This window comes from Brachyhypopomus gauderio, chromosome 5 (genome assembly GCF_052324685.1).
Source record: "Brachyhypopomus gauderio isolate BG-103 chromosome 5, BGAUD_0.2, whole genome shotgun sequence".
NCBI lineage: Eukaryota > Metazoa > Chordata > Actinopteri > Gymnotiformes > Hypopomidae > Brachyhypopomus > Brachyhypopomus gauderio.
In genome coordinates, this window is record NC_135215.1 from 14,755,687 (window position 1) to 14,780,866 (window position 25,180).

A 25,180-nucleotide genomic window follows, 5' to 3' on the forward strand; every position below is an offset into this window, starting at 1 on the left:
TCTATTTAAACTTTATAAAGTCGGTTCCATTTCTAAGTTAATCTTTCTCGGAACCGTAGACAGCGGGATTTCATTGATATTAACAGTAGCATTGTAGTTGTTGGGTTGCGTTCGTGACGTGATCAATTTTAAGCATGTGGGTGGAAAGAGTCAATAATCCAAGAATATGCCGTTTTAAAATACTTTCAAACATTAGAGAAACGTTTCGTGAAGACTCGCTGACAGCTTGGTTTTGCAGCTGGAAGAAATATCAGTCGGGGATCCCTTGGTCGCGTGCAGAAGAGATGCCTTGCAGACTACTACAAATTGGATTTGGAGTGCAGCCTTTTGGGACTCGACAGCAGTTTGCAGGCGAGAAACGGGGTCACACGTCACCCGGTGTGGATGTCTCAAATCGAGCCAGGAAAACCAATACAAGCGTCCATTGCGCATTTGCAATTTGGAGTTTACCGAGTTTATTCAAATGTTTGTTTTTCTTACACTCATCAAACCACGAGCAAATCAGAGAGACTGTAGGTGAAAGGAAGATATTCATTTTTCTGACTTCCTAGAAGAACGAGGAAGAAAATCTCACACGGGGTAATGCTAAAGTTTTTGTTGTTTAGTTTTTTAAGTGCATGCCATGAGACGTGCGCAACGAAGGTAGCGAACAGATGAACAAACGTGGGAGAAAAAGTGGGTATGGCAGAGCGAACGGGGAACGCAGGTAAGTGCGTGCAGGAGAATGATACCTGCTTTTAGCTGTTATCTCTTTTGGTGAGTGGACTTGAGAGGTGGGTAACGTTGTGCACGAGCAACATTCGCGAATTTTCTAAATTTACATCAGTTTTACCGACTTATTTTAATATGTACAGATATTCATTATATTCGGACTAAAGACAAGTTTGCATGGGAAACATGAATCGATGGTTTATCATTTCGACGACCACGAAACGTCGGAGCAGGAACATCTTCGTCAGGAAGCAGAGCATTTCAGTGGGTAGGGTAAGTGGGTGACTGTGAGTCATCGTTTTCTGCAATATTAAAGATGCAAGAAAATAATATTTTTCGTCATTCTCATTAACAAAAAAAGTTTGTAGAATTGATGGAACAGTTTGGGTACGAAATGCATTCACACACTTGAGTGATGATCAAAAACATGAATGCACAAACGGAAAATTACATACTGGAGTTGCAACAAGTTGGCCAAAAGCTAAAAAAAATATATATATGCAAAGATATATGCATATGGGAAAAAAACTGCATCCAAAATAGTAAGATAAAAGAACCATCACAGTTAATGGCATCAGTATTTACTCTATATGTGAGTGAGTTCGACAGCTTGGCCTCTGTTATTTTTCTCTTAAAATGCAGTGATTCCTGGAAAGGCACCCACTGGCAGTGATGGATAACTCCACGGTGAATGATGGTAGTTTTATGGAGAGTAACCAATCAACAAGAGTTCTCACTGGTTGCTTCCTGTCCCTCCTTATACTGTCCACTCTGCTGGGGAACACTCTGGTTTGTGCAGCGGTCACCAAATTCCATCACCTCCGTTCCAAAGTCACCAATTTCTTCATCATCTCCCTGGCCGTGTCGGATCTGCTGGTGGCCATCTTGGTCATGCCTTGGAAAGCTGTGACAGAAATTACTGGTTTCTGGCCGTTCGGCTCGTTCTGCGAAATCTGGGTGGCCTTCGACATTATGTGCTCCACTGCGTCTATCCTAAACCTGTGTGTTATTAGCGTAGACCGATACTGGGCTATTTCCAGCCCCTTCCGCTATGAGAGGAAGATGACTCCCAGGGTAGCATGTGTGATGATCGGTGCGGCTTGGATGCTGTCTGTGCTCATCTCCTTCATCCCAGTGCAGCTCAAATGGCACAAAGCTCCTCCCACAAACCTCTCACTGCCAAACGCGTCCCGCAGGGCTCTTCCGATGGACAACTGCGACTCCAGCCTCAACCGCACCTACGCCATCTCCTCCTCCCTTGTCAGCTTCTACATCCCCGTGGCCATCATGATCGTGACGTACACGCAGATCTATCGGATCGCCCAGAAGCAGATTAGGAGGATCACAGCGTTGGAGAGGGCGGCTGAGAGCGCCCAGATCCGGCACGACTGCCCGGGCACTTCTTCCGATGCAGACGCGGAGAGCTCCTTCAAAGTGTCATTTAAAAGGGAGACGAAGGTGTTGAAGACCCTGTTGGTCATAATGGGCGTGTTCGTGTGCTGCTGGCTCCCGTTCTTCGTCCTGAACTGTGTGGTGCCGTTTTGCGAGCATGACCGCGCCGGTGCACATCTCCACGCCGCATGCGTCAGCCCAACCACCTTTGACGTGTTCGCCTGGTTCGGGTGGGCAAACTCTTCTCTCAACCCCATCATATACGCCTTCAACACTGACTTTCGCAGGGCATTTGCTGTCCTCCTGGGCTGCTCGAGACGCTGCCCAGGGAACGACATCAAAGAAACACCGAGCCTGAAGCAGAAGATGAAGAAACACTATACAGCATTACTCTCAACCTCAGTCAGGCTGGAGGGGCCTCTTGCAGGAAAACAAGCCTGCTCGAAAATGCAGACGGTGTCCCAGCATCTGGTGCAAGAACAAGCACCTGCACAAGAGGGTGATGGGACCTGGGATTAGGAGGCTGGGAAGAAAGTCCACCTGTAGTGCTGGGTATCACGAAGGATAAGGGTCATTTTATGGCGGTTCAAGACTGAAGCATTGATGGACTTGAACTCTTGCAGTTATACCTCCGTGCTGACCAGGTCAGCAAATTCACCTGTGACATTCAGGAACTGAGATTCCGTTCTCTCCAGGAAATGTGCATCAGTTAATACCTTAGCATTGATCAAGAAACTGAGATGTTCGTGTGAGTTTTCTGTAAACATGACAGAAGAAACATTCTGTAGTTGTGAAACAGAATTGAAACCCACTACTTCTGCTGGGCAAAAAAGCAACACAGTGACACACTGTATAGCTCTGCTCTCCTCATCACGCAGTTTCAGTTTTAACCTGCGTTCTTGGATCTTTGCAGAATCAACTATACATGAGTGAGAAACTCGTATTTCTTTTAATGTTCTGTGCAAATGTAAAACATCACTGAGAAATGGACCATCTCCAGTGTAATTCTGTGAACCAGCTCTCAGAAGTAAATTTCAGGACAGTGAACTTCTGTTTCCGGCCTCTCGATCCAGGTCCCTTAAGTCGTTCAATATTCATGAGGGATTGCATTATGTCCAGTGTTATTCCAAAACAAGAGGGCAGATGGCCAATTATGAGAAAAGTTTTCTCTGATCATCATAATGCACATTAACGTTCAATTTGAACTTGCCTTTCTATAACTAAACCCAGATAGCTAAATACCAAGACAAACTCGAACAGATGGCAATTCAATATGAATGTATAGGTAGTGATGAATAATGATATATGAGCCCTGGTGAAGCATCGTTATCGGATCCATAGGTCTAATTGCCTGGAACTGTGTTCTGAAGATAGTTTTGTCTGTACTGTTCAGAGCGTGATGTTTTTATTTTAGTAGTCAACGGTTTGTCCTGACACTTATGTGAGTAATGTTTGATGCGCACATTTAATACTGTATGGGAACATGGAGAAATCAAGGGGTCTGAGGACATTTAAGGAAAAACGGGAAACTAGGTTTTCAAAAATTCACAAAATGTTTTCTTGTCCCAGAAGTACTCCTTATAATTCAGGGGTACTTTTAGGACTTTAGGACCATTAAGTAAGTGATCTGTACTGAATGTCAAGGTGTTTGCATAATTAAAGACTGCTTGGTCAAGAAGATTAACTGTAGGGCCACAGTATTAGCAGCTCAAGAGGCACATCCCAGTAATTAACTTTAGGCTCATCAGTCAAGTACAAGCACTCATTAAAATCAAAATCATTTCCTGTATTAATGTCGACAGCAGTAACGTGTTTACAGAAGTCCACACCTCTTTAATGTTTGCTCATTTTACTGTATCCCTTCTGAAAATGGCAGAAATTATGTTCAACACGGTCACAACTGGCAATGGAGTAGCTGCATCTTTAGACGTCCCGTTGTTCTGGATGACAGACTTCAAGTACACAACTGCTGTATTCATTGTGATGACTTTGTGACTCCATGTACACATGTACTGTGAAACATACCTGCTGAAAATAGTGCTACCATAACAATACGGTGAGACTGTAGACCGCCATGGGCCTCCACAGCGTTGTGAGTTCTTTCCCATGACTTTTGTTAAATAAACATCTCTGGCCGTTGTTCTCTGCAAGCTCTTCCTGTTTTGTTTGCGCTCACACAAGTGCAGAGTGACCTTCCCCCAGCTAGCGTCAGACACGAGCTCTGTCTGGTGATCACCCACACTCTCGTGCCCAGTGTGAGCAGGCGTGGACATGAAACACCTGGGAAGAGACGGGCCTCGGTACCTCTTACACTTTCTCTAGTTACTACAGTGCTGCGTGACGCAGAGCCCACCTGACAAATACAGATATTAAGCCAGAGCAGAACTGGTGAACTCCAGATTTTTGTTCTCAGTGCGCATGTGTTGTAAGCCGTTATGATTCTGTGGTGAATCTGATAGTTCACAGCAGGGCCCTCAAAACTGTCATTAGTGCTCAGTTCCAGATTTAAAGCTCTCATGTCACAATGGGCAGCAGCATATTGAGTGACTCATTAACGGCTCGAGTTAGAGTGAAGGACCTGCATCAGTGTGTGTGAGTCACCGTGGTAACCCAATGCTGCGTTTGGTGTTCAGGCCACAATTGCAGGTACGGGTACCTGAGGAAACACTTGGCATAATTAACTAAAGTCCATTAGTATTTTATGACAGGCTCATTAGGAAAACACAGGCTAAGCTGTTACAAAAACATCAGCTCAGTGTGAACCCGGTTTTTGCTCTTTGATGTTTGATACCTTAATACCTCAAATCACTTTCTTCAAGCAACATTAATATAAGACCTGACACATGAAATAATCATTAAAAAATTCCAATTTATTTAAAATCATGAATTTATTTTTAACCTTTAACTAAAAATCACATTTTTTTTTTTTGGATAACATATCCTTAATGTATTACATATGATACAGTAGGGATTTGCGTTTACGTATGGAATCTATTTAAACATTCTATAAAACTGTGTCTGTCATTTCTGTGATGCTGGACGCAGCATATATTCTCTTTTATTCATTATATCAGTTAAAACGTTGTTGTTTTTAATGAAAACAGATTTCATGAAGTTAACAAAATAATTTTCAAACAAGTCTTTTTCTTTCAAAACGTAAAATCTGAGCCAACATCCTGTACACTGAATATTTTGGACATCTAAAGGAAAAAAAATAGAATTTCTGTAATATAAATAATAGTTAGAAACCTTGCCTAATGTGTATTACTTTTTTTCTAATGTATTATTTGAATTGGCATAATATTTATGTATTTATTTATCAACATTCAACAAATAACTAATTGCAATAATACCTGGAGTATCAAATCTGATACGCATGTTTTCAAACTCAAATTAGGATAATTTGCGTTTTTTTTTAAACATCAAAAAGTTATTTTAGTGCACTAAATGCTCATATTCAAATATGTAATAAAATTTTTATTCGTATCATACCTTAGACTGCCTAAATTGATCACAATTCGCTTGAAACTTTCCCACAACTACTCACGATGCTAGCTGCCCAAACTCTATGGTATAACAAACCGCATTCAAACACTTGTACTTCACTCATTGTTTAATGGGGGCTCAAAAACAGTTCTTGGAAGAGATGTACATTTCTATTGGTAATTTTTATGTGATAGCTTTTGAAAGAGGTGGGTCCAAATATCACGTAGGCTCTACAGGGCTAATTAATAAAATGCTATAAAAAAATGCAGTCAATGTAATGGTGGTACCCTCTTGATGTATCTCAAATCACACAATTAGTATTTATATTACTAGCTAATATATATATATATAGCTAGTAATATAAATACTAATTGTGTGATTTGAGATACATCAAGAGGGTATATATAATATATATATATATCTGTTTTCTCTGATCATGAAAATTATATAATGTAATATACGACTCCAGATGAGTAACTACAGTATACTTAAGATACGTAGAGATATTACAAATTGTATTACAAATTCTCTGGACACTATGAACTTTAATATCTATATAATATAGATTATCCATTATGTATCCATTACATAGACATAACAAAACTTGTAGTGACATCCACAATGCTTCCCGAGTGTGTACACCACACACACACACACACACAGACACACACACACACGTCGGATGCTTTCTTAAAACTCATGATCAGTGAAAAATATATATTTAATGTCTCAGGTCATGAAGCGTAGTTTTAAGAAAGCGTCAGACTAAATGAATTACCCAGCAATGTACGATACGACCCAGCAAAGTATAGTCTTCCCGAGGCCTTGGTTTTGGGGGAATGTTGTGGAGCATATAAAATTAACACTACTGCATCAAAAACAGACAGGTTTAAATGTTGAGTTTTCAGACCAGACTTCTCTCCTGTGCTTCAAGGCCTAACACGACATCCCAGTGTGAAATCTGTATCCTCTCATATATCCCAATTCAAAAATTAATCACAGTGCATCTCATGGTCTCCCCAGAGTGAGTGCAGTTGTACAGGGTCATGAGAAACGGCTCAGGTGGTGTACTGAGCGGGGGGGGGGCAACAGAGGGCACACCAGGGCAGACACGGCGGCTCGTATCTGCCCCTGCTCCGCCCGTCATGCGTGCTTCCCACCCCCTTCCTTCGCCACGCTTGCCGCACGGCCGGCTGCCTCAGAGCCCATCTGGGATGGTCAGTGCGTTTAGTTATCCACAGCAGGCCAATTCTGGGACTCTGCACCATCGATGGGGCTATTAAACATCCCAAAATAAGCATCACCCTGCGCACCGTTCCCATGGTTCCACCCACGCTCACACCTCCATCACTCATGCTTTTTCCTTCTTTCTCGTTTATTCCACTAGAGGATTGACAAATGTCTGCGACAGGCACTGCCCGACCTTATTACAGCATGGAAATGAGGGCATGCACCGTGGAGGGCACAATAACACAGCTCCCCGCTCAGGGAAATCTAAGTGGCCATCAGGCAGACCTTCCCATTAATCCACACTGATCCTTATGGCGCATTCATGTCAAGCCCAAATGCTACGTGCCTCTGGCATCCTGCACTCCAGCCAAGGAGGCCTGTGTCGGGACTTAACAGGGACAAACGTGTTCCTGTTGAAAAATCTAACGCACAATCCAGCTGGTTTAATGTGTATAAACATCAGTTGACTGGAGAGGCAACAGTTGTATAAATACCCATGACTGAGTTTTCAAATGAGCCCGCGTATCAACTGTGAATAAACATGCTGTGGTGGAGTTTCAGGGTGAAGCTAACGGCGCAAATCCTATTTTTATTAGCTTGAAACAGCTCTTGTCCGTCATACTTAGCATCAGGGTAAATGGGCCTATTAGCATTTAGATGGCCTAAATAAGTTCACAATACTCTGCTGGACGTGTCCGCTCATGTCCTTAAAATTATTCATCAAATAATGTAAAACTTAAGCAATGAATATCGCCGGTAATGTAGATTAGACGAAGATGAATAGGCCTTTCAGAAACGGGACTCTGTGTCCATGGAAGGACGACGTGAGCGGAAGTTGTGTCATGTCTAAATGGATGAAATGCTAACGCAGGTGCCCCCTGGGCTTGTTTCAGAAGTGCCGGCTGTCCGATCAGACTCATCACGCCGGTGCCACTGGCAGACAGATGCCCTCCATCATCATGAGTGTGCAGCCAGAGAGAGACTCAGGGACCAAAGAAATTCATTGTTTGGGGTGGGGAGAGGGAGAGAGAACCCCAAAAGAAACTGCCTGGAGCAGGAAGACAACCGTTACCTCGGGCGACAGCTGGACTCTTTACAAAAAACTCCCCTTGGAGAACAACTGAGTATCTCACTGCCTAAAGATTGAGGGTAGAGGCAACCAACCAAGCACAAACATGTACCAACAAGGTGAGGGCTTCAGTTATTGAACACCAGCCTTGAGTTATAATGCACCAAAGACCCTTCGTAAGTAGGTCCCTAGGAGGCAATTAACAACGGGCTAAATACTGTGTTGTTTGGAAAATACTTAAGTGAGATAGTGAGATAGGTCTCTGGGAACCAGCTGACCCCCTGAAGCAGTGACTACCGCCACAAACGGAAGCAGCATGCATTCCACATGCTGTATGTCCAGTGAATATGCAGCCCCTCCAAATACTACTAGATATAAAATAATACTAGATTAAAAATATATTTATTTTAGCTCTGCAAGTATTTCCAGAATCCATGTCCAGTGCTCGCTAGGCTAACTAATGAAAAATGTAGCTTTTTGCAGGAAATGTATTGCTCATAGAAATGCAGATAAGAAATCATGAAATGACTGCCTGTTTAATAGCTGTTGCATCACTAACAATACGTTAATTCTATTTTCAACACACAGTGAAATTACAGGTCCTAGGGAAAAACATTTATTAACTGCAACCTTATAATACATTTATTTCTATTAAATGTAATTTTGGAGATCAGTGCGAGACAGGCCAAGAAACACGGTCCTCAGAAAACCTTGAGTTGTATTTAGAGGGGCCGTCATGTGTACCGCAGAGTCCAATAGACTAATGACTCAATTCAAATGCTTAAAAAAAAAAAAAAATAAGAAAAAGAAGAAAGAAAAGAAATAAAAATAACAAGCGGCAAACCCCAACAAATTACGAGAGGGGCAGTTTGATGGCAAATGTGTTAGATTTCACAGGAGGCCATGCAGGAGAAAGGAAACTGTTTTCACAACGTACCGGTTGTGTACTTATGTAAGTGATGACGGTGTGAGACTATGGGACCAAACATTGTACATTCTTGTACTCAAGACATTAGCCTGGTGAATCCAGCAGCTCCAGAGTGTGTGTGTGTGTGTGTGAGAGAGAGAGAGAGGGGGGGGGGGGGGGGGGGGGGGGGGGGGGAAGAAAGATAAGCAAACATCATTAAAGCCCTTGAGACATTCTGGGCAACACGAACAGAAACTGCTTTACTGTGACTCAGAGAAGCTTCCCGAGACTTCCCATGAACACTATTTATCGTAGCATGCGTTCACACCGCGGAGCAGAGGGGAGGGGAGGCAACCCCATGCGGTTTTATTACTAAGGCCTTAAAGCGTCTTTAAAGAACACATCCTAAAGGTGCAGATCTTGTTTACATTGTTTCTCCATACAAATAGGCCCATAGAAGAGGGTGCTCCTGCTTTCAATGTGGACATAGCATGACCCATTTATTTAGGACTTAGTACAAGTAGCGTGGAGAAGTGGGGGGGGGGGGCAGGAGTTAGCATCCTTCAACCTTACACTAAAGGGGAGAGAGAGAGAGAGAGAGAGAGAGAGAGAGAGAGAGAGAGAGAGAGAGAGAGAGAGAGAGAGAGAGAGAGAGAGAGAGAGAGAGAGAGAGAGAGAGAGAGAGAGAGAGAGAGAGAGAGAGAGAGAGAGAGAGAGAGAAGCCATATGAGAATGTTTGCAGCCTGATAATCAAAGCACTTCAGTCATGTAGCTCTTAATACAGGCCATAAATGAGCACATGGACTTGACACAGCACTCCATGATGTAGAGGTGTAAAACTAAGTGAACAGAGAGGTAGGATACAGACATTCCAGTCTGGTTCTTCACTCAAACAAACATAAAAGCAATTTCATTCATTGCTTACAGTCACACCTTAAAATTCATACAATTTTATTTACTATGCTGCTCATGTCAGCATAGATACGTGCAGACTTGCCAGCTACTCACTAAATAGTTTTTTGTTGCACTGTCTATGTTTTTAAAAGAGTTGTGAACATTTTAGCATGATGACAAACGACTCCAGGTGCTAATGCATGTTTAAAACATCCCATGAGAGGAAGATCTCAGTGGGGTTGGTTTCTTGTCAGTCTCATTTCTAGACTCTTGGGTGAGGTCATAAAGGAGGATGTTTTCATAAAAGCATAAAAAGCACAACCAAACAAAACAAACAAAAAAAACAACAAAACCCCCCAAAACACGACTCCACACCTGCTGAAGGGCTTTGAAGACAAGATGAAGGGGTTTCTAATAATGATACCATCAGGAACAAAATACTTTGTTGTGTGCTCCCTCTGCCCTCAGGGGTTCTGCTCTTATGCCAGTCCTTTTGTGCCACACCTCCAACATCCACAGGGGAAAATTGATCTTCCCTCCTCCAGCCTTTTGTCAGTGCGTTTCTAGGTCAGGTTTGACCTCTTCTGGTACCAAAAGACAACAAAGCGAATAGAACTTACATTTGCTCCAGAGCACGTCAGCTACCAGCCTTTTGGACATCTACCTTCTGAAAGCACTGAATTCAATCCTCCAAACACCTGATGTTCTGCACCAAGGTGTTCAGGAATACCTGGATTCTAAAGGCGAGGCAAGTTGATTTATATAGCACCCTTCATACACAACGGACAATTCAAAAGAAGGTGGATATTGCATTTGTCATGACAAACTCTGCAAAGAACTCTTGCAGCATGGCTACAAATATCTGCTGCAGATTTTTAAAAAAGGACCCATTGTAGGAAATACACGATTAATTAATATAGCTTATATGATTTCTCAAAAGACAGGTATGGCATGTAGAGGTATCTCATGTAGAGATCTATGACCTGATGAGGCATTTGCCTTTTACTTCAAAAGTCACTGTCTTCTTAGAATACGAAAGTTAATCAGCAGAACCATCACAGCTTTTACCAGGTGTGACAAATCAGCATCTGAAGCTGCTCATTTAATCAGCACTTTTTAGTTTCAAGTAAACACATTTCTCCAAAGCTCAATGAAAATGTCCACATGTGCGTGTGTGTGCCTGTGTGTGTGTGTGTGAACCCTCTCACACTCAAGAGGGGTTAACTTTAATCTTAGTTGGGCAGGCAGGTGAAGGGTCACTGGCACCACTGTCTGGTGAGGTGAGAACAGCAGTATTGTGGGGTTTCCTCACCCCCCGGTCAGAGCCATCAGGCTGCCTGTCTGTCACTGTCAGCAATTACTGTGGCTTGTTCAGCCACGCCCTCCCCTGAGCCTGAAGGTAGAGGTGGGATATACAGACGGGCCCTTCGTGCCCAGTGGAGTAGCAAGCAGACAAATCCACATGACTCATAAGACAATATGAAACATGCCTGCTAGAATGAAACAAAACGATATGAAACAAGCTTGCTGCAGGTGTTTGAACCAAAACGATTTGCATGCAAGTCGAATGCAAATGAGAAATGCGGCTATTTCACCTGTTTAAAATAAGGACTATCTAATGAAAACAAAGGCCGTTGTTCACGAAATGGTGAAATGAACAGCTAAATAAACTTGTGTTTTATAGTACGATACTGTTTACATACAAGTTGGTGTGCTGTTTTTTTTCTGCTTACATGTGTTCATAAATAATACATAAATAATACATAACAAAACAATACAAAACATAAATAATAATAAAAATATATAAGAACATCAGTTGATGTGACAGTATAAGCATGCATGTCTATACAAGAGAAATATCACCTTAACTGTGAAAAGAAACCTTTAAACTGGGCTGGAAGAAATTACCAGTTTCTTTGGGGAATTCACAGAGACCCAATGTTTGGCCTATATGTGTATACATATTGTTTGTGTATGTATGTATACGTTAGGCAAGAAAATAGTTAAGCAAGAGCGCCATCTACAGCACTTCCAAACGAACACCTGGAGAAATTCCTCCCACAAGTCATCCTACTCTACTGTTTGGTTCATATCCTTTTCTTCATGGGTAATGTATGCACCATATTCTATCTACATTGTAACTAACAAAAGGACAAAAATTCTTTGAGACATACTTTGTTGAGGGTATTAACTGACAATATCTGTACTGAAATTGGACGACTGCAAAGAGAGAGAGAGAAAAAAAAGAATTAGGAAATAGCTACATCTAGTGGTCTCTGTAAATATAGCGAGCTTTACCAGTATTGCTGAACAAAAGGATGTAGAACACTTAGGGGTCACTGAAAATACAGCTATTTGTTTTTTGTTTGTTTGTTTTAAAGGTTTGATAAGGCTTTTTTTAAACCCATTTGCCAAAGGTGATGAGAATAGCAAAGTTCCACTAATTTACCCATAAATATGCTCACAAAGCCCATAAAGCCATCAGTAATTTGCATGCATTAAAAACTTGTGTGAACCAACACGGTGCCATACCACCTTTGGGGACCTCCCAGGTTCTGAGCATTTAGAATAAGTGCACCACTAAGTAAAAGGAACAATCAGGCAAACTTGGCGCCAAGATCCTGGTGTTTAAACCCAAAGGAGTAACACTAATCTCTGGAGCCAAAAGGCAATTTTGCACCTCAAAAACATACTATTATCAAACTAATGCTGGAGCTTGTTTTCAAAACAAAAGAGAGGAAATGGACTATAAAATCACTCTTAATTGTAGCATGGTTCCACAGGACTGAGCTGCAGTCAGTCAGAGCCAGGAAACTCCACAGTTAAGTGGGAAAGAGAAGGTGAACCCAGTCATATAATGTTTTCTGGTCCTTATCTCAGCACACTATGCACACAGATGATTTCACAGTGGTTGAGTTAAAATTGGAGGCCAGGCCCAATTAAGCAAGGGTCTGGTTGATGTAGAGCTCGGCATGCTGAGATCTGATAAGGCTCCAAGTCAAACCACAGTGAGGGCATGCACTGATGTTTCAACAGAAGGCAAGTCATGGAAAGAAGACATGTTTACCCTTGCTAAGAGTCCACAGCTAAGGGCCTGCTGAGCAAAAGCAAGCGTGTGAGAAGTGGTCATGTTCTAGGGCATGTCTGACCAGCAATAAACACTCGCCTCCACACGTCAGCTAATGGCGCAGCAGTGTACCACCATGCATGCGCATATTTACTGCTGTGAGAGAGAGAGCACTGCAGTGAACAGTCACTACTTATGACGAAGTTGGGGGGGGGGGGGGGGGGGGGGTGTGATGAATGTCAAAGGTGCCAGACCACACACCCACGATGCCCTGCCAGAAACCAGGAGGTACCCTCTCAAAGTGTATGCAAAATGCAAAATGAATGAAGCTTTAATAATGCCTGAGACTGCATTATGGAAATCTGTGTATAGCCTCAACTGATTTAAACACAAAACTATAATTACACCAATAGCCAACCTCCCCGCCCCATGTTTAATAGCTACCCATGTGTAGGATAACAACTACACAGCTGTCATAAATGATTTACTACAATAGATGGATTAGGTCAGTTTTAGAAACATAACAGGGAGTCACATTCCTGTGCAGAAACACAGGGGGAGACTGAATATTCTGAATAGCTTAGGTCTGACCCAGTGTTTAAGCGCGTCATGTAACGACACCTTTTAATTAACTTGTCCTGAGACCACCAGGATGAAAAAGGAAAGCCATACAGACCAACCTCAGCATTTCCAAAGATTATGAGCATAAATTCTTACAAGTCTTTTTTTCAGCAGCTCAATATAAAACGCATTACCTACCCCTACAGCCTTTGGGATGGAGTTTGGTCTCGCATTCTCAAGATCTTGGTCATCATACCTGCACAAATGGGTCATAACACAGAATTCTGCAGCACTTTCGCGCAGAACCTCCCTGGACAACACGTGTTGTTTTTTTATCTCCATATTTCTCCAGTATTATGGGATGTCTTGTGGTGTGGGATTATCTGTATTGACTCACCATGTTTCCTCTGCAAGTCAAATTTAATTAAAAAAAAGTGAACTTAACATTCACAAATTCAAGGTACAATTCCTGTGAAACAAAACATTTCTTTCTTTTTTAAACAATTATGTGACAACTACAAAAATTCATGAAAGGCTATATATAGGTGAAATGATGCTAAACTTAATTTAGCATTGTATGTTGTTTAGCTTCATAAGTTTTGTAAAAAAAAAAACAAAACATACAAATTAGGAATTAGTGAAGAGTACAAATTGAAATTGGTCCTCTATAAATTGTAAAATACTGACCATTGAATAATTACTGAAATTTTCCATGACTCATTTTTTGTCAGTGCTTCAAAACCGTAAATATTGTCAAATACCAATTACTGACACCACTTATTTGAAACATTATATAATAAACATTATATATTATAAAAAGAACAAACAAATTACCAGCTAATCTTCACTGTACCCAAACAAAAGTTCAGTACACCCAGCATCTGATCTTGCATAGTCTTCATGATAAGGTGCATTTAGAAAAACAATTTTCCAAAATAGTTCTAAGAATACTTTCTGTTTGAGCTGCCATACAACATTCGCTTTGAGAAATGGTGTCACTGTAGACAAAAGTCATGAAACCTTTTTGGTTATCTGTGGGGACTCCAGTCAACACTCAGATTACGCCAGCCAACAAGGCACAAATGTTTTTCGGAACCACCGATCTAGAACCAGTGTGAATTTGGAGCGAAAAATCCTTGTGACTGCCTGCATATGCCGCTCAGGATAAATTATACATACTGTAGCCCACTGGTGTGGAGTAAATTCCAAGAGGAGGTATAGGAAGCATGTATCTGCAGAAGGGCCCCTGGCCGGACTGTCCATAGAACAGAGCTGCTGCAGGGGGCTGTGTACCGAGAGGTAACGGTAACGAGAGGCCAGACTGCAGGACAGGCTTGGCAGCCATTTTGAGTTTCTCCATTTCAGCCTCCTGCAGACGCTTGGCTTTGGCTCTTCTGTTCTGGAACCAGATCTTAACCTGCGTCTCGGTCAGGCACAGAGAGCTGGAGAACTCTGCCCGCTCAGCGATGGAGAGGTATTGCTTCTGACGGAACTTCCGCTCCAGGGCCAGGAGCTGTGAGGTGGTGAAGGGTGTTCGAGGTTTGCGATTCGTCTTGTGCTTTCTGAGAGAACATGTGCTTGGACTCAGCTGCCCTGCATCACGACATGGATCACAAATTATTTTCCTTCTCAGAAAACGAAAAACAAACAAGAAAGTAAATAAAAAACTGTTCAGTCTAGATATTACTGGCTCAACGGCCTTAAAAGTAATTAAATTTGCCAATTGGAAAACTAGTCAGTAACTTTCTACAATGTTCAGCAGTTTTATACTGTAATAAGGCAAACAAACGAAATTCCTCTTTAATGGATCAATTCATGATTGTTTTACACACCACACGTTCTTTGTAGAATAAGCATTTATAAAAATCGAATTGTATTTTATTTTATACTTTTAAAAGCTTATTGGCAATCAGCCAAGATATTTAACTATAAATAATCCGGGACGTTTAAGCGAAAATATTTAGTGCGTAAACATACGTGGTGTCGGAGACGAAGATACGGATTTGACCCAGGACGCTTCCTCTTGATCCGATGCTTCCGACTTCAGGGGCGATGACGGCCCAGAGATCTTGGAGGAATCCTCTGAATTAATCGGATCTTGGACGGTTGTTGAGCGCAAATGAATGAGCGACGGATTTTTTTGCTGAGCGACATTTCTCGTTCCTCGCTCCGACATCAGGGCTTCCACGCTGAAGGGGAGACTCACACGTAACGTGCGCTCCTTTGAAGATGACCGAGAACTGTGATCATCATAGGAGGAAACATCTCTCTGAAGCTCCGTACTCATCCCTGAACAACTGTCTCTACGGATTAGACTCTAAATTTAGCATTAAATGCGATACTAAACGGACCGTCAGCGAAGAATAACGCGCAGCTCTTGTTTGCCACTTTTACCTCAACTCCAGCATCAACTTGGCGACATTGTTAGGACCGTCCAAGTCTGAACCAATCGCCGCCCAGCCAAAAAGTTATGAGGGAAGTGTGCGTGCCATTGGCTCGTTTGGAACCGCGTTCTTTACTCCATTATGGCTGATAAAGCGCATATAAAGAACACACAATTGTTTTCTGACTATTGGTGTCGTTTCCCGTTAGATGTCCTTTGGGGGATTTAACACTTCAATTACCACACTTTTTTTTTATTAACATGCATGAACAGCAAGCATGAACAGCCTTTATGCGGTCCTTCTGGATTATGAATAATGTGCGAGAAGAGTTTACTGCTGTCGTTCTTCTCGAATGTTCTGAAAGAGTACGACGGCGAACGCAACTTAAACCACTGGTTTTAGAGAAGGCGATAATCTGCAAAGGAGATAGACCCCCTAAAACATGTGCAATTGCTCGGAGCTGCTTGCCAAGGATAAATAGAAAGCAGAGCTGGGTCAGCATTTCAACATCTTTGAACTTTTGAATAGCAGTTCGAGAAATAACTTGGATGCATGAAATATGATTGATAAGGGCAGGTCCCACAATTTGCTTCTCACAGCAATCTGTGAAAGGCAGTGGGATTGGGCTAGCCTGAAAATTACTGTCATTATATTGTTATTATTAACACCTTGTAATTAGGCCTTTGGAATCTGGTTCTTTTAACCAGGATTTAACAGTAATGATACAAAATTGCTACCTTACTAAGGTGTACGTCTGCCACTCTGATTAGCTGGAGACTGTCCATTTAAAAACTGATTTTTTCTCTGCTGTCATTTAAATTGCAGACTTATAATGATACTATATTTACCACAAGTGCATAGCTGTTAAGAAACCAGTGGAATGAAGGTACAGTGAATTGCAGGGCCGGAGTGGGCCTCTTTTTCAGCCCGGGAGTTTCATGCCCAAATCCGGCCAAAATTATTTTCCCCTCCCAATCGGCCCAAACTAGAGATTGACATGAGCTGGCCCATCGGGAATCCTCCCGAATCTCCCGATTAGCCACTCCGGCTCTGGTGAATTGGATTGGAGACTTTTTTGCGTAAATTGAAGGGGTGGGGGTTGGAGACAACCTTCTCGACCCACAAAATGAGCAGATTACTGTGTATTGGGAATATACTTTCAAGATGAACATTCTCAAACATCTTTATTCCGGAGGCTTACGGACAGCTGTGTCAGATAACAGGATTTACAACATGTCCGTGACAAAACATACTTCAAGCAGATCCTTTCCTTTATAGCACACACTGCATTAATTACTTGATTCTTCCTGGGAATGTAACGGTACAAGTCAAAAGTAATACTTAAGTGCCTCCACTGAGTCTGGGCTTCTGTGCTGTTATTACAGCCCTTGAGGGTAACACTGCTCTGTAATTGTGACAGGTTTAGAGCCCCGGAGAAGGGCTCGGCTTATGGACTCATTAGGTTTTATAGATCACCATGTTCTCAGCTCCACATGTTGTGTAAAATGCCTGTAAATCAATTAAGAGCCTGCTTCTTCATTTGTTCTTACATCTCCAAAAGCTGCAGTTAAGGGTTAAAAATCACCACATGCTTGTTCCCATGTGACTAAGTTGGAGTCTTTTAGGTTACTGAAAAGAAAGACAACATAATTAGGAGGAAATTCTATTAAGGTAGAAGAGATTCTGAAGCAGAATGCTCATTAATGATGAGAGGAAGAAGGTTCAGTACTTCTGCCAGATAAGTAGTTCCAATACAACAGCCAGATGTGATGTTCATGTGTATCCAAGGGATCATATGATTACTGGGTAAACTGGGATATTTTATCCTAAAAGTCTGTTTTAAAACAAACACAATTAATTAAATAGGCTTGAGAAACAATTCGGCAAAGAGGGATTTTATTCTCCAATAATAATATTGTTGCTTTAAACAACATCAAACTCTTATTTCAGTTCAAAGATGTGAAAATAAGAGTGCATCAATAAGTGAATCAAAGCGGTTGGACTGTTTAAAGAACGCACTGGGTAATGGAGTAGTGTAAACAATATGGCCTTCCTTGTTTATTTGAGGGTGCTATATGTTCTGAGATATTTATTCCATAATTATGATTGCTCATGAGGATGATTAATAACATCTTTTAAAAATGGATTTCAGTCTAATTTCGAAATGGCTGTGAATTCTTGATCTTTTCACATAATGACAAAGCGATGACAAATACGCAGTTTACAGGTACTTAACCCTTTTAAATAGGTGCAACAGTCCATCACAAATCCTAATCAGAATGTGCACAGCCACATAAATGAACTAAACAGATCTGACTAATTAAAGTATTTAAGAATCTATCAATCAGTTGCACTTACACGCCCATACATGACTCTGAAGTAGTGAGGGAAGGGTGTGTGATGCTTCTGTGTGTTAGTTGCCATGGTGATCTGGGATTTTCTCCTGCATCTTTACAAAACCATCACAGCTCATAAACAATGTCTTTTCAAAACATTTGTTTAAAGATCTTAGTAAAAGCCAAAATGTAAAACACATTAAATCATTTTTAAAAGGCAAAATGACAGTTGTTTCAATGTAACAAAAGGCAGAGTGAAAAGTAGTGTTCTTCACACTCACTGTGCTTGATGCTTTAGAACAGCTAAGTTCTCTGTGTGTCAGGCTACACTGAAATGTGAGCAGATCATTAAACACAATTCAACCTCCCTCCCCTCCCCCCAAAGACCGAGCATTAAAACAGCAGATACCTCGACAGAAAGGCCCGGATTGGAACCACAGGAACCGTTTATTCCAGCTAGTGCACATTTGACCCTACTCTTGGCTCTGCGGAAAAACGAAAACTTAAAGAGGAAAAAAAAACACTCAATGCGGCTATGCCTGCAGCAGCGGACATGCGCAGAGACACCGGGACACTTGGCTGCTCTCGAGACTGATCTGGCGTCATGACCACTTGAACTCGAGCGCACATACCGGAATAAAAGCACAGTACGCCGACACGGCGCTAACGCCGAAGCCAGGGGCCAACCGGCTGCCTTTCGGTCGTGTGAATCCGGCTAGAGTACTCATCGTGCCCTCATAACTTACGCACGATATATGGCGCCGAGGTTCTCGCGACTACCTTCGTAACCGCTTACCTCCCTTTGGGCGATGCACAATTATACCTGCGCTCGAGCGGTTAAACGCGTTTCTGAGAACGAGCTGATCAGCCTGATATCACGGTCTGAAAGCACAGGCCTCCATCGGCGCGTAATGAAAATACTTGCTGTCAGTGAGTCCGATTATTGTCGGCTAATCATATGGTGGAATACTACAACATGTATGTTTAAGCTATAATAAAATAAGTTATAATGTTAACGTTCAAGCAAAAAAAAGTTTTTGCTGTACATACTAATTATCTATCTTTGAACCTTTCTGACACTTATATGAACTCCAAGTATGAACTGCTCGAACAGGTTCGAACTGAAACAGAAATCGCAGAGCAAGTTTTTCGTCTTACGGTTATGGCCAAGCCGTAACCTCCTGACGAACGCGTCAATGCAGCCTGCAACACAACCAGTTAAACCGAATCCGGTGTATTAAATCAGGAAAAAAACACATTAAACTGCGGTGTTGCCCACAGAAAAACAAAAAACAAAACCAAGTTCAGATTACATATAGGTGCAGGAATGAGGGATTGAGGGATGACACTGCATTACAATTCTTTCTGTACACCATGTGTTTGCCCTCAAGAGACCAGATTAATTAGTTACAAAATGAACTGGATATTAAAACATGCATCATCTACATTTCACTATTCAGTCTAGTCTGTTGATTATGATAATTTCAGTAAGCATGTTCCAGTGTAAATGCACCCGAGATCAAACTTCTTTACTGAATGGGGGGATGCATATGCTAACTTTGAGCAAGCACATTTTTCTTCTATTTTGCCATTTAAGACAAAACTTGCATTTATAATTACAAAAGAAGAATTCAATAAATTCTTAAGTGTGTTACCAAAATATAAGGAAATGTCCAAATGTACAGACACATTCCTTTTATTAAAAATCCTCAGAATGGTAAGGAACAAAGAAAGTTGGTGAATGGATAACTAACATTCTGTGCATCACTTTTCAAGTGAAGTAAAGTGTAAATTAGTCAGATTGCATTTTATGCCAAGAAAACATGTACATGGATGCAGTGTGGCCTGATTTGACTCTTATACCTAGAGGGATAATTGCAGTTTGCATTGTTCCTGTTCCTCTACCCACCATTATGGAGCTTATATTGAGCAGAGGTGGCTTGTGGCTCAGGTCTTATATTACTGCAATTAAAGGCAAGGTGTGGCTCTATTTGCTTTGTGTGTTACAACATATGACCTTAAATGAGCCCAGTGGTGAAAATAATTGCAGCTTAAATCGGCACTGGCATCTGTATCAAAACGTACACAGCCTTAATAGTGTGCAATGGTCACAGAATACCACGCAGTTCACTGCTTTTCTCTTTTTACTGGTCTCCAACTCCAAGATATATCATCTGCTGAGCCTTGCGAAGCAACTAGGCCAACTTTGCTTCAGGATTAATATTAATCCAAGGATATAATGATCCTCAATAATTTTCGTTTTTCAAGTTTCAGCACGTCACACAGTCAGTCCATCTTCACCATGTTTTGCTCTCAGCTCTTGGGTTCCGTGCAGAATAAAATGGACATGTGATCAAAGTTAAAACTCTAGGCTTCATTATAGCAGTGCAAGGATTCTCGTTCTTTTATATCCAATTCATAGACTTTGCAATATTTTTCAATGTCATTGTAAAGTTTACATGTGCTTAACTTCACATGATGTAGTGCACTTCAGTGGAGTCTTGATTGTGCTGGGAATCTGCATGCGTATAGTAGTATCAAGGGATTTGTAGTACTGTTCCATCTTTTAGTCACAGTCATTCATAGTCATTTCAGAAACAGGCAACACAAGTTTATCTTCATTAATGGAGGGAGGATCTAACTGACAGTGTACTTATAACTTAAAAAACCCTGCTCTTCAAACTTTCTATGAAACGTATAAAGAAATATTTAAAGAGTGGGATTCATTTAACTAGGTTCCTAACAGTATTTTATGACACTTCCTGGACTGTTACTAAAAGTAACTTAATTAGGTTACACAAATTGTTATATTATACAACCAAGAACATGAAAATATGACCAGTTATTGAATATAAAGAAAACAGAACAATTTTAAATCAGATGCCCACAACATACTGTAGAAAATTGGGAAAGGACAAAAAGACCAAATATGTTTTCCTATTCTAGACTAAACTACAAAGCAGTATCTAAAACATAATACAGCTGAGGCCTGACATTGTTTTAAAATCTAGCATGTGTGAAAACATAAGTGCAGGTAAGTCTATATAATATATATATATATTTATAGAGTCAGCAGCATTAGCAAACGGGTGCTTTGCGTTTAAATGGTACTTCAGACTGGTAGAACTCCTACAATAAACGAATTCTGCGTTGCATAAGGCGCAAACAACTTTAGTCTTGTCAATGTCTCCATTAGGAAGCTTCTTAAAAATGAATTTTCCATGAAGCAAACCTGGTGGCTTCGTGGCTGCATCCATGTAAGCACATGTGCGATTTGTCTTTGTAATTCACAGGTTTGAAAACTTGTTCTTACCCCCTACTGTGCAATTTGGTTAGGAATACACCCAAGCTAAACTATCAAGGTGAAAGTCATCATAGTTTGCTTACCTATTTTGACCCAGTTCCCAACCAAACTTTAAGAATAGATTAATGGCGATATTTTTTATATCCCGATAAGAGTATCACATTATCGAACGCTGTTAACGGCCCATCACTAATATATATTTAGAGGTGTGATGAGATCTCGTGACACGAGATCTCGTCAAACCTCTAATATATAATATATTAATGATGGGCCGTTAATGGTTGATATCGAGATGTAACTCAGCGAGATTTCTCGTCGTGTTAAAAATCTGTCTCGCAAGATTTGTGATCCAGCAAGCAGTCACAATGACGTCGGAAAATACAGGTATTACTATTGAAGATGCACCCGCCACTTTCAAATAGTTTATTTGGCAGCATTTTTGGCACACGGTGGAAATGATAAATGGCAAGAGAGTGACTGACAAGACACGGACCATATGCAAACATTGTATGAAAATAACGCCGTACACCACGGTTAATATGAGCACGATGCAGAGACATTTATAGCACCACCACAGCTCAGTACTCAAATCAACATATCTCACTTGAACAGGTAGCAGGGACAGAAAGGCACGCTTTGGCAAGTTGAGACAGCAAAGGATATTGGGAGCAGTGTGGGGATGCTAATATGCCAATTTGTGGACATGCTAATATTCTTAAAAATGAACATGGCAGTGTAGTTGCAGCAAATTCAGTGACATACTTGGTCAGGCTCTGTTTGCACCATTTGCACTCTGTATTGACAGAAGAACTTTTTGTTTTGCACATAATACAGTGTGTCACCAGTTAACGACGGGTTTGGTAAACAACGGACCAAAGTTACGACCGACTTTTTTAAAATTTCGCACGGTGCACGGAAGAGCAGTGGCAGCACAGTGGAGTGTTGTAAACGAGAACATTGTTAGTTTTTTTCTATACTGTATTTACAATTAAAGCGTATCTAACTTGTGCTTGAAAAAAGAGAAATATTTTTTTTTATTTTAACTTTCATGAAATTTTATTTTAATTTCAATTTGTAGAGGAAGTTTATTAAAAGTTCATGCTTACATAATGCATGTTAAGAGTTATAATAAAACATTTCAAAATGCATGTGTAACTCATGTGTAAATAAAAGTCTGTTGTCATATAATTTGTCATTTTAGTTTTCTTAAAATCTCGTTCTCGAGAACCCAATATCGTGTCTCATCTCGTGAGCTGAGTGTATCGTCACACCCCTAATATAATTATATATATATAAAATATGTCATTATGTAAAAGTATAGGTGAGTCCATGGAAACATACTGTAGTGTCACAAATACCCAAATGAAAGGGTAATATCCATTTGAGACCACAGTCCTGGTGGAAGGGGTGTGTGTATATCTGTTCCATATAGACATGGCAGATTTTGCTTGACATGCTGCACACAAAAAGGTGCTAGGAAGCCTAGTCTGGTCCCAAAACCATTTTAAATTCTGAAATGCAACACAATACTGCCAACCCCTAATCTGCTCACAAATAAAAGATAAAAAAAACAGTACCTGTAATTAATGAAACCTAAGAGTCGAAGACAGAACATGTCAAACCAATCCACCAGAACTGCAGTACATCAGAAAATGTTATGTGTATAACAAGAGGCAAACTGACAAGTGACATATTGACACACAATAACCTTCTAGGCAATTTTCTACAGTTCTGATACTACAAGAATCATCTTTTGATTGTTGGGATAATGTCTGCATGATTATGGTTAAGATTCATAACTCTGTAATTAAATGCATCACTGCTATCTGAGAAACTGGATCTGAGCAGGTCTCTAGAAGTACTTTAAGATTACAATATGTGCAATTAAATAGCATTGTAGACTGAAAGACAGCACTCTAACATTTTTGGGTCACACTCAAAGTCTGTTAAAAAAAAATAATGATTCATTATAAAAAATAATGTATTGAGTTCAAACGTTTCCTTGTGATGTGTGTAACAGGCTGCATTTAGACCCTTTCCTTCTCCAAGGGAAATATTACCTAATAAGTACTTCCTCATTAGGTAGCCTACCTTTGTAAACTGCTAACAGCATTGGTTGGTGTTGTCTGATGATCAAACCGAACCGTCTGAGACTAGGACTATGAAGCTCATTCTCAGACGTGACAGGAAAAAGCAACAAATGCTTGTTTAAAGGAGGAACAATTAACAAATGAAAATAAATTTAAAAAGAACTTTAATTCTAAATTGCTCAAAATTTTAAATAACGATGCACATAATAGCTAAGATAATACTGGCAAAAAATACTTTATTTTCTGAACTGTCCAACCGGAGTGCAAACATTATGTCTTTAAACAGTCTTGAAATTACCTGTTTATATCTACTTATATCTATATCTGTCCATGCTATATTTTTTTATATCTACATTTGATGTTCTGTATTACTATATTCTGTTCATTGTTCACTCTTACTTAAGGAAGCTGGGCAGGAGAATAATCTAACTATAGATTATTAGAGGCTTCACATGTCCTCATAAACCCTCATAAAACTAATTAGGCAGACATTATGCCCTTAACACCTTGCTTATTAATTACCAAATACCTGTGTCAATGGCCACATTAATGTGTAAATTAGTCTATACTCCCACCCCACCAAATTCCTTACATACTAAGACGGCAATTTTCACATAGATGAATCGAATGGTTTGTACTTTGAATACAGCACCACCTGGTGCCCAAAATTCAAATAAATATTTAAACAACTTAATTTGTACAATAGGTAGAAATTATATTTTTAAAATTGATTCTCTGAAAATTGTCTGTGTATATTTTTAGCACAAATGGACTGCTAGATAGGAATTCTTACTGTCTTTGCATCCTTTGGTTTGACAACACATGACTTGCAAGTACACTTATTTACTTCTGCCCAGTCTTAGATATTTTGTTTAACAAAGAACATTTACTTCATGACCCATTTAAGTTATAACATTAGTAAGTCTATATCTAAGCTGCAACATTCTAAATTGACAGAAGAGTACAAAAAACATGGGTAACTTGTGTAAACAAAACCTGAACAAGCACTGGAAAACACAACAGAATAATCAATCACATATTAAGAGATACAAAAGCATGTGTTACTCAAGGATACGTGTAGGACAGTCCAACATGCTGCAGCATGTAAAGTGAAGTGAGGCTATGCTTGCTGGGGTTTTCTGCCTTCCTTATGGTTTATTGGTTGCTTGGTTTAAGGTGAGATACCGCTTTCTGATGGACTTGTTCTCCTGTACCATTCTAGTAATCGTTCTCAACACATGCTGTTTGACCTCAGAATGGCAGTAAAACCCAATTAATTGCTGCCCATGATATTAAACTATTCTCACTGAACACATTAAAAAGGTAATTAGATAATTTATGTAAATTAAACTTACTTTCTCTTCCACTCTTACAGGTCCGTTGTGTGGCGTAAAGCAGAAGACATCTGGCATGTAAGAATATGGCCCTGTTAGCACAGCTTCAACTGAATAAGAAGTTTTTGAACAATCCAATTTGGCTTAGATAGCCATAACCTAAAAATTCAACGAGTTTGGAAACAAGGACACAATGTCATTGGCACCAAATCCATTTCAGTACTAACATCGCCCCCTTGTGGAGAATGATATTTTTACTTTAACTGAGACTAAGCGAGTTGCCAGCCACTTCTACACGTTTCTTCTCATTTAAATATGTTTTCATGCACTAGCAGAGGGGCTGAAAAGTGGATCAATGTCTAGCCGTTTAGCATGTTATAATACTATCAAACATATCAATTGGTGAAAAAAATGC

General features: G+C 40.5%; 3 protein-coding genes across 8 annotated transcripts in view; 1 reads left to right on the plus strand and 2 right to left on the minus strand.

The window, feature by feature from the left end:
• LOC143513841 (kinesin-like protein KIF3A) overlaps nucleotides 1-25,180 on the minus strand; it is a 58,099-nt gene that overhangs the window by 27,565 nt on the left and 5,354 nt on the right. The window contains exons 2-4 of one of the 4 annotated variants that reach the window (XR_013130684.1): nucleotides 24,787-24,836; nucleotides 24,507-24,681; nucleotides 22,524-23,113 (exon numbers count right to left, since the gene is read on the minus strand). The gene's annotated coding sequence lies outside the window, so the exon portion shown is untranslated. Of the gene's footprint in view, nucleotides 1-22,523; nucleotides 23,114-23,157; nucleotides 24,682-24,786; nucleotides 24,925-25,180 lie in introns of those variants that run through there. The other 3 variants (XR_013130685.1, XR_013130683.1, XM_077004547.1) reach the window with 3 other exon arrangements.
• drd1a (dopamine receptor D1a) lies at nucleotides 138-4,445 on the plus strand. 3 transcript variants are annotated; one of them, XM_077005928.1, is made up of 3 exons: nucleotides 138-706; nucleotides 855-979; nucleotides 1,354-4,445. In XM_077005928.1, the coding sequence occupies exon 3, from the start codon at nucleotides 1,384-1,386 to the stop codon at nucleotides 2,620-2,622; it is 1,239 nt and encodes a 412-aa protein (XP_076862043.1). In that variant the 5' UTR covers nucleotides 138-706; nucleotides 855-979; nucleotides 1,354-1,383; the 3' UTR covers nucleotides 2,623-4,445. The 3 variants fall into 3 exon arrangements, with proteins under 3 accessions (XP_076862043.1, XP_076862041.1, XP_076862042.1); XM_077005926.1 differs by having other exon boundaries at nucleotides 139-706; nucleotides 855-984; XM_077005927.1 differs by having other exon boundaries at nucleotides 139-579; nucleotides 855-984.
• Nucleotides 11,789-16,386, minus strand: msx2a (muscle segment homeobox 2a). Its single transcript, XM_077005929.1, has 3 exons — nucleotides 15,295-16,386; nucleotides 13,516-14,910; nucleotides 11,789-11,909 (listed from the first exon to the last, which is right to left on the minus strand). Exons 1-2 carry the CDS (start codon nucleotides 15,602-15,604, stop codon nucleotides 14,477-14,479), a joined length of 744 nt encoding a protein of 247 aa, XP_076862044.1. The 5' UTR covers nucleotides 15,605-16,386; the 3' UTR covers nucleotides 11,789-11,909; nucleotides 13,516-14,476.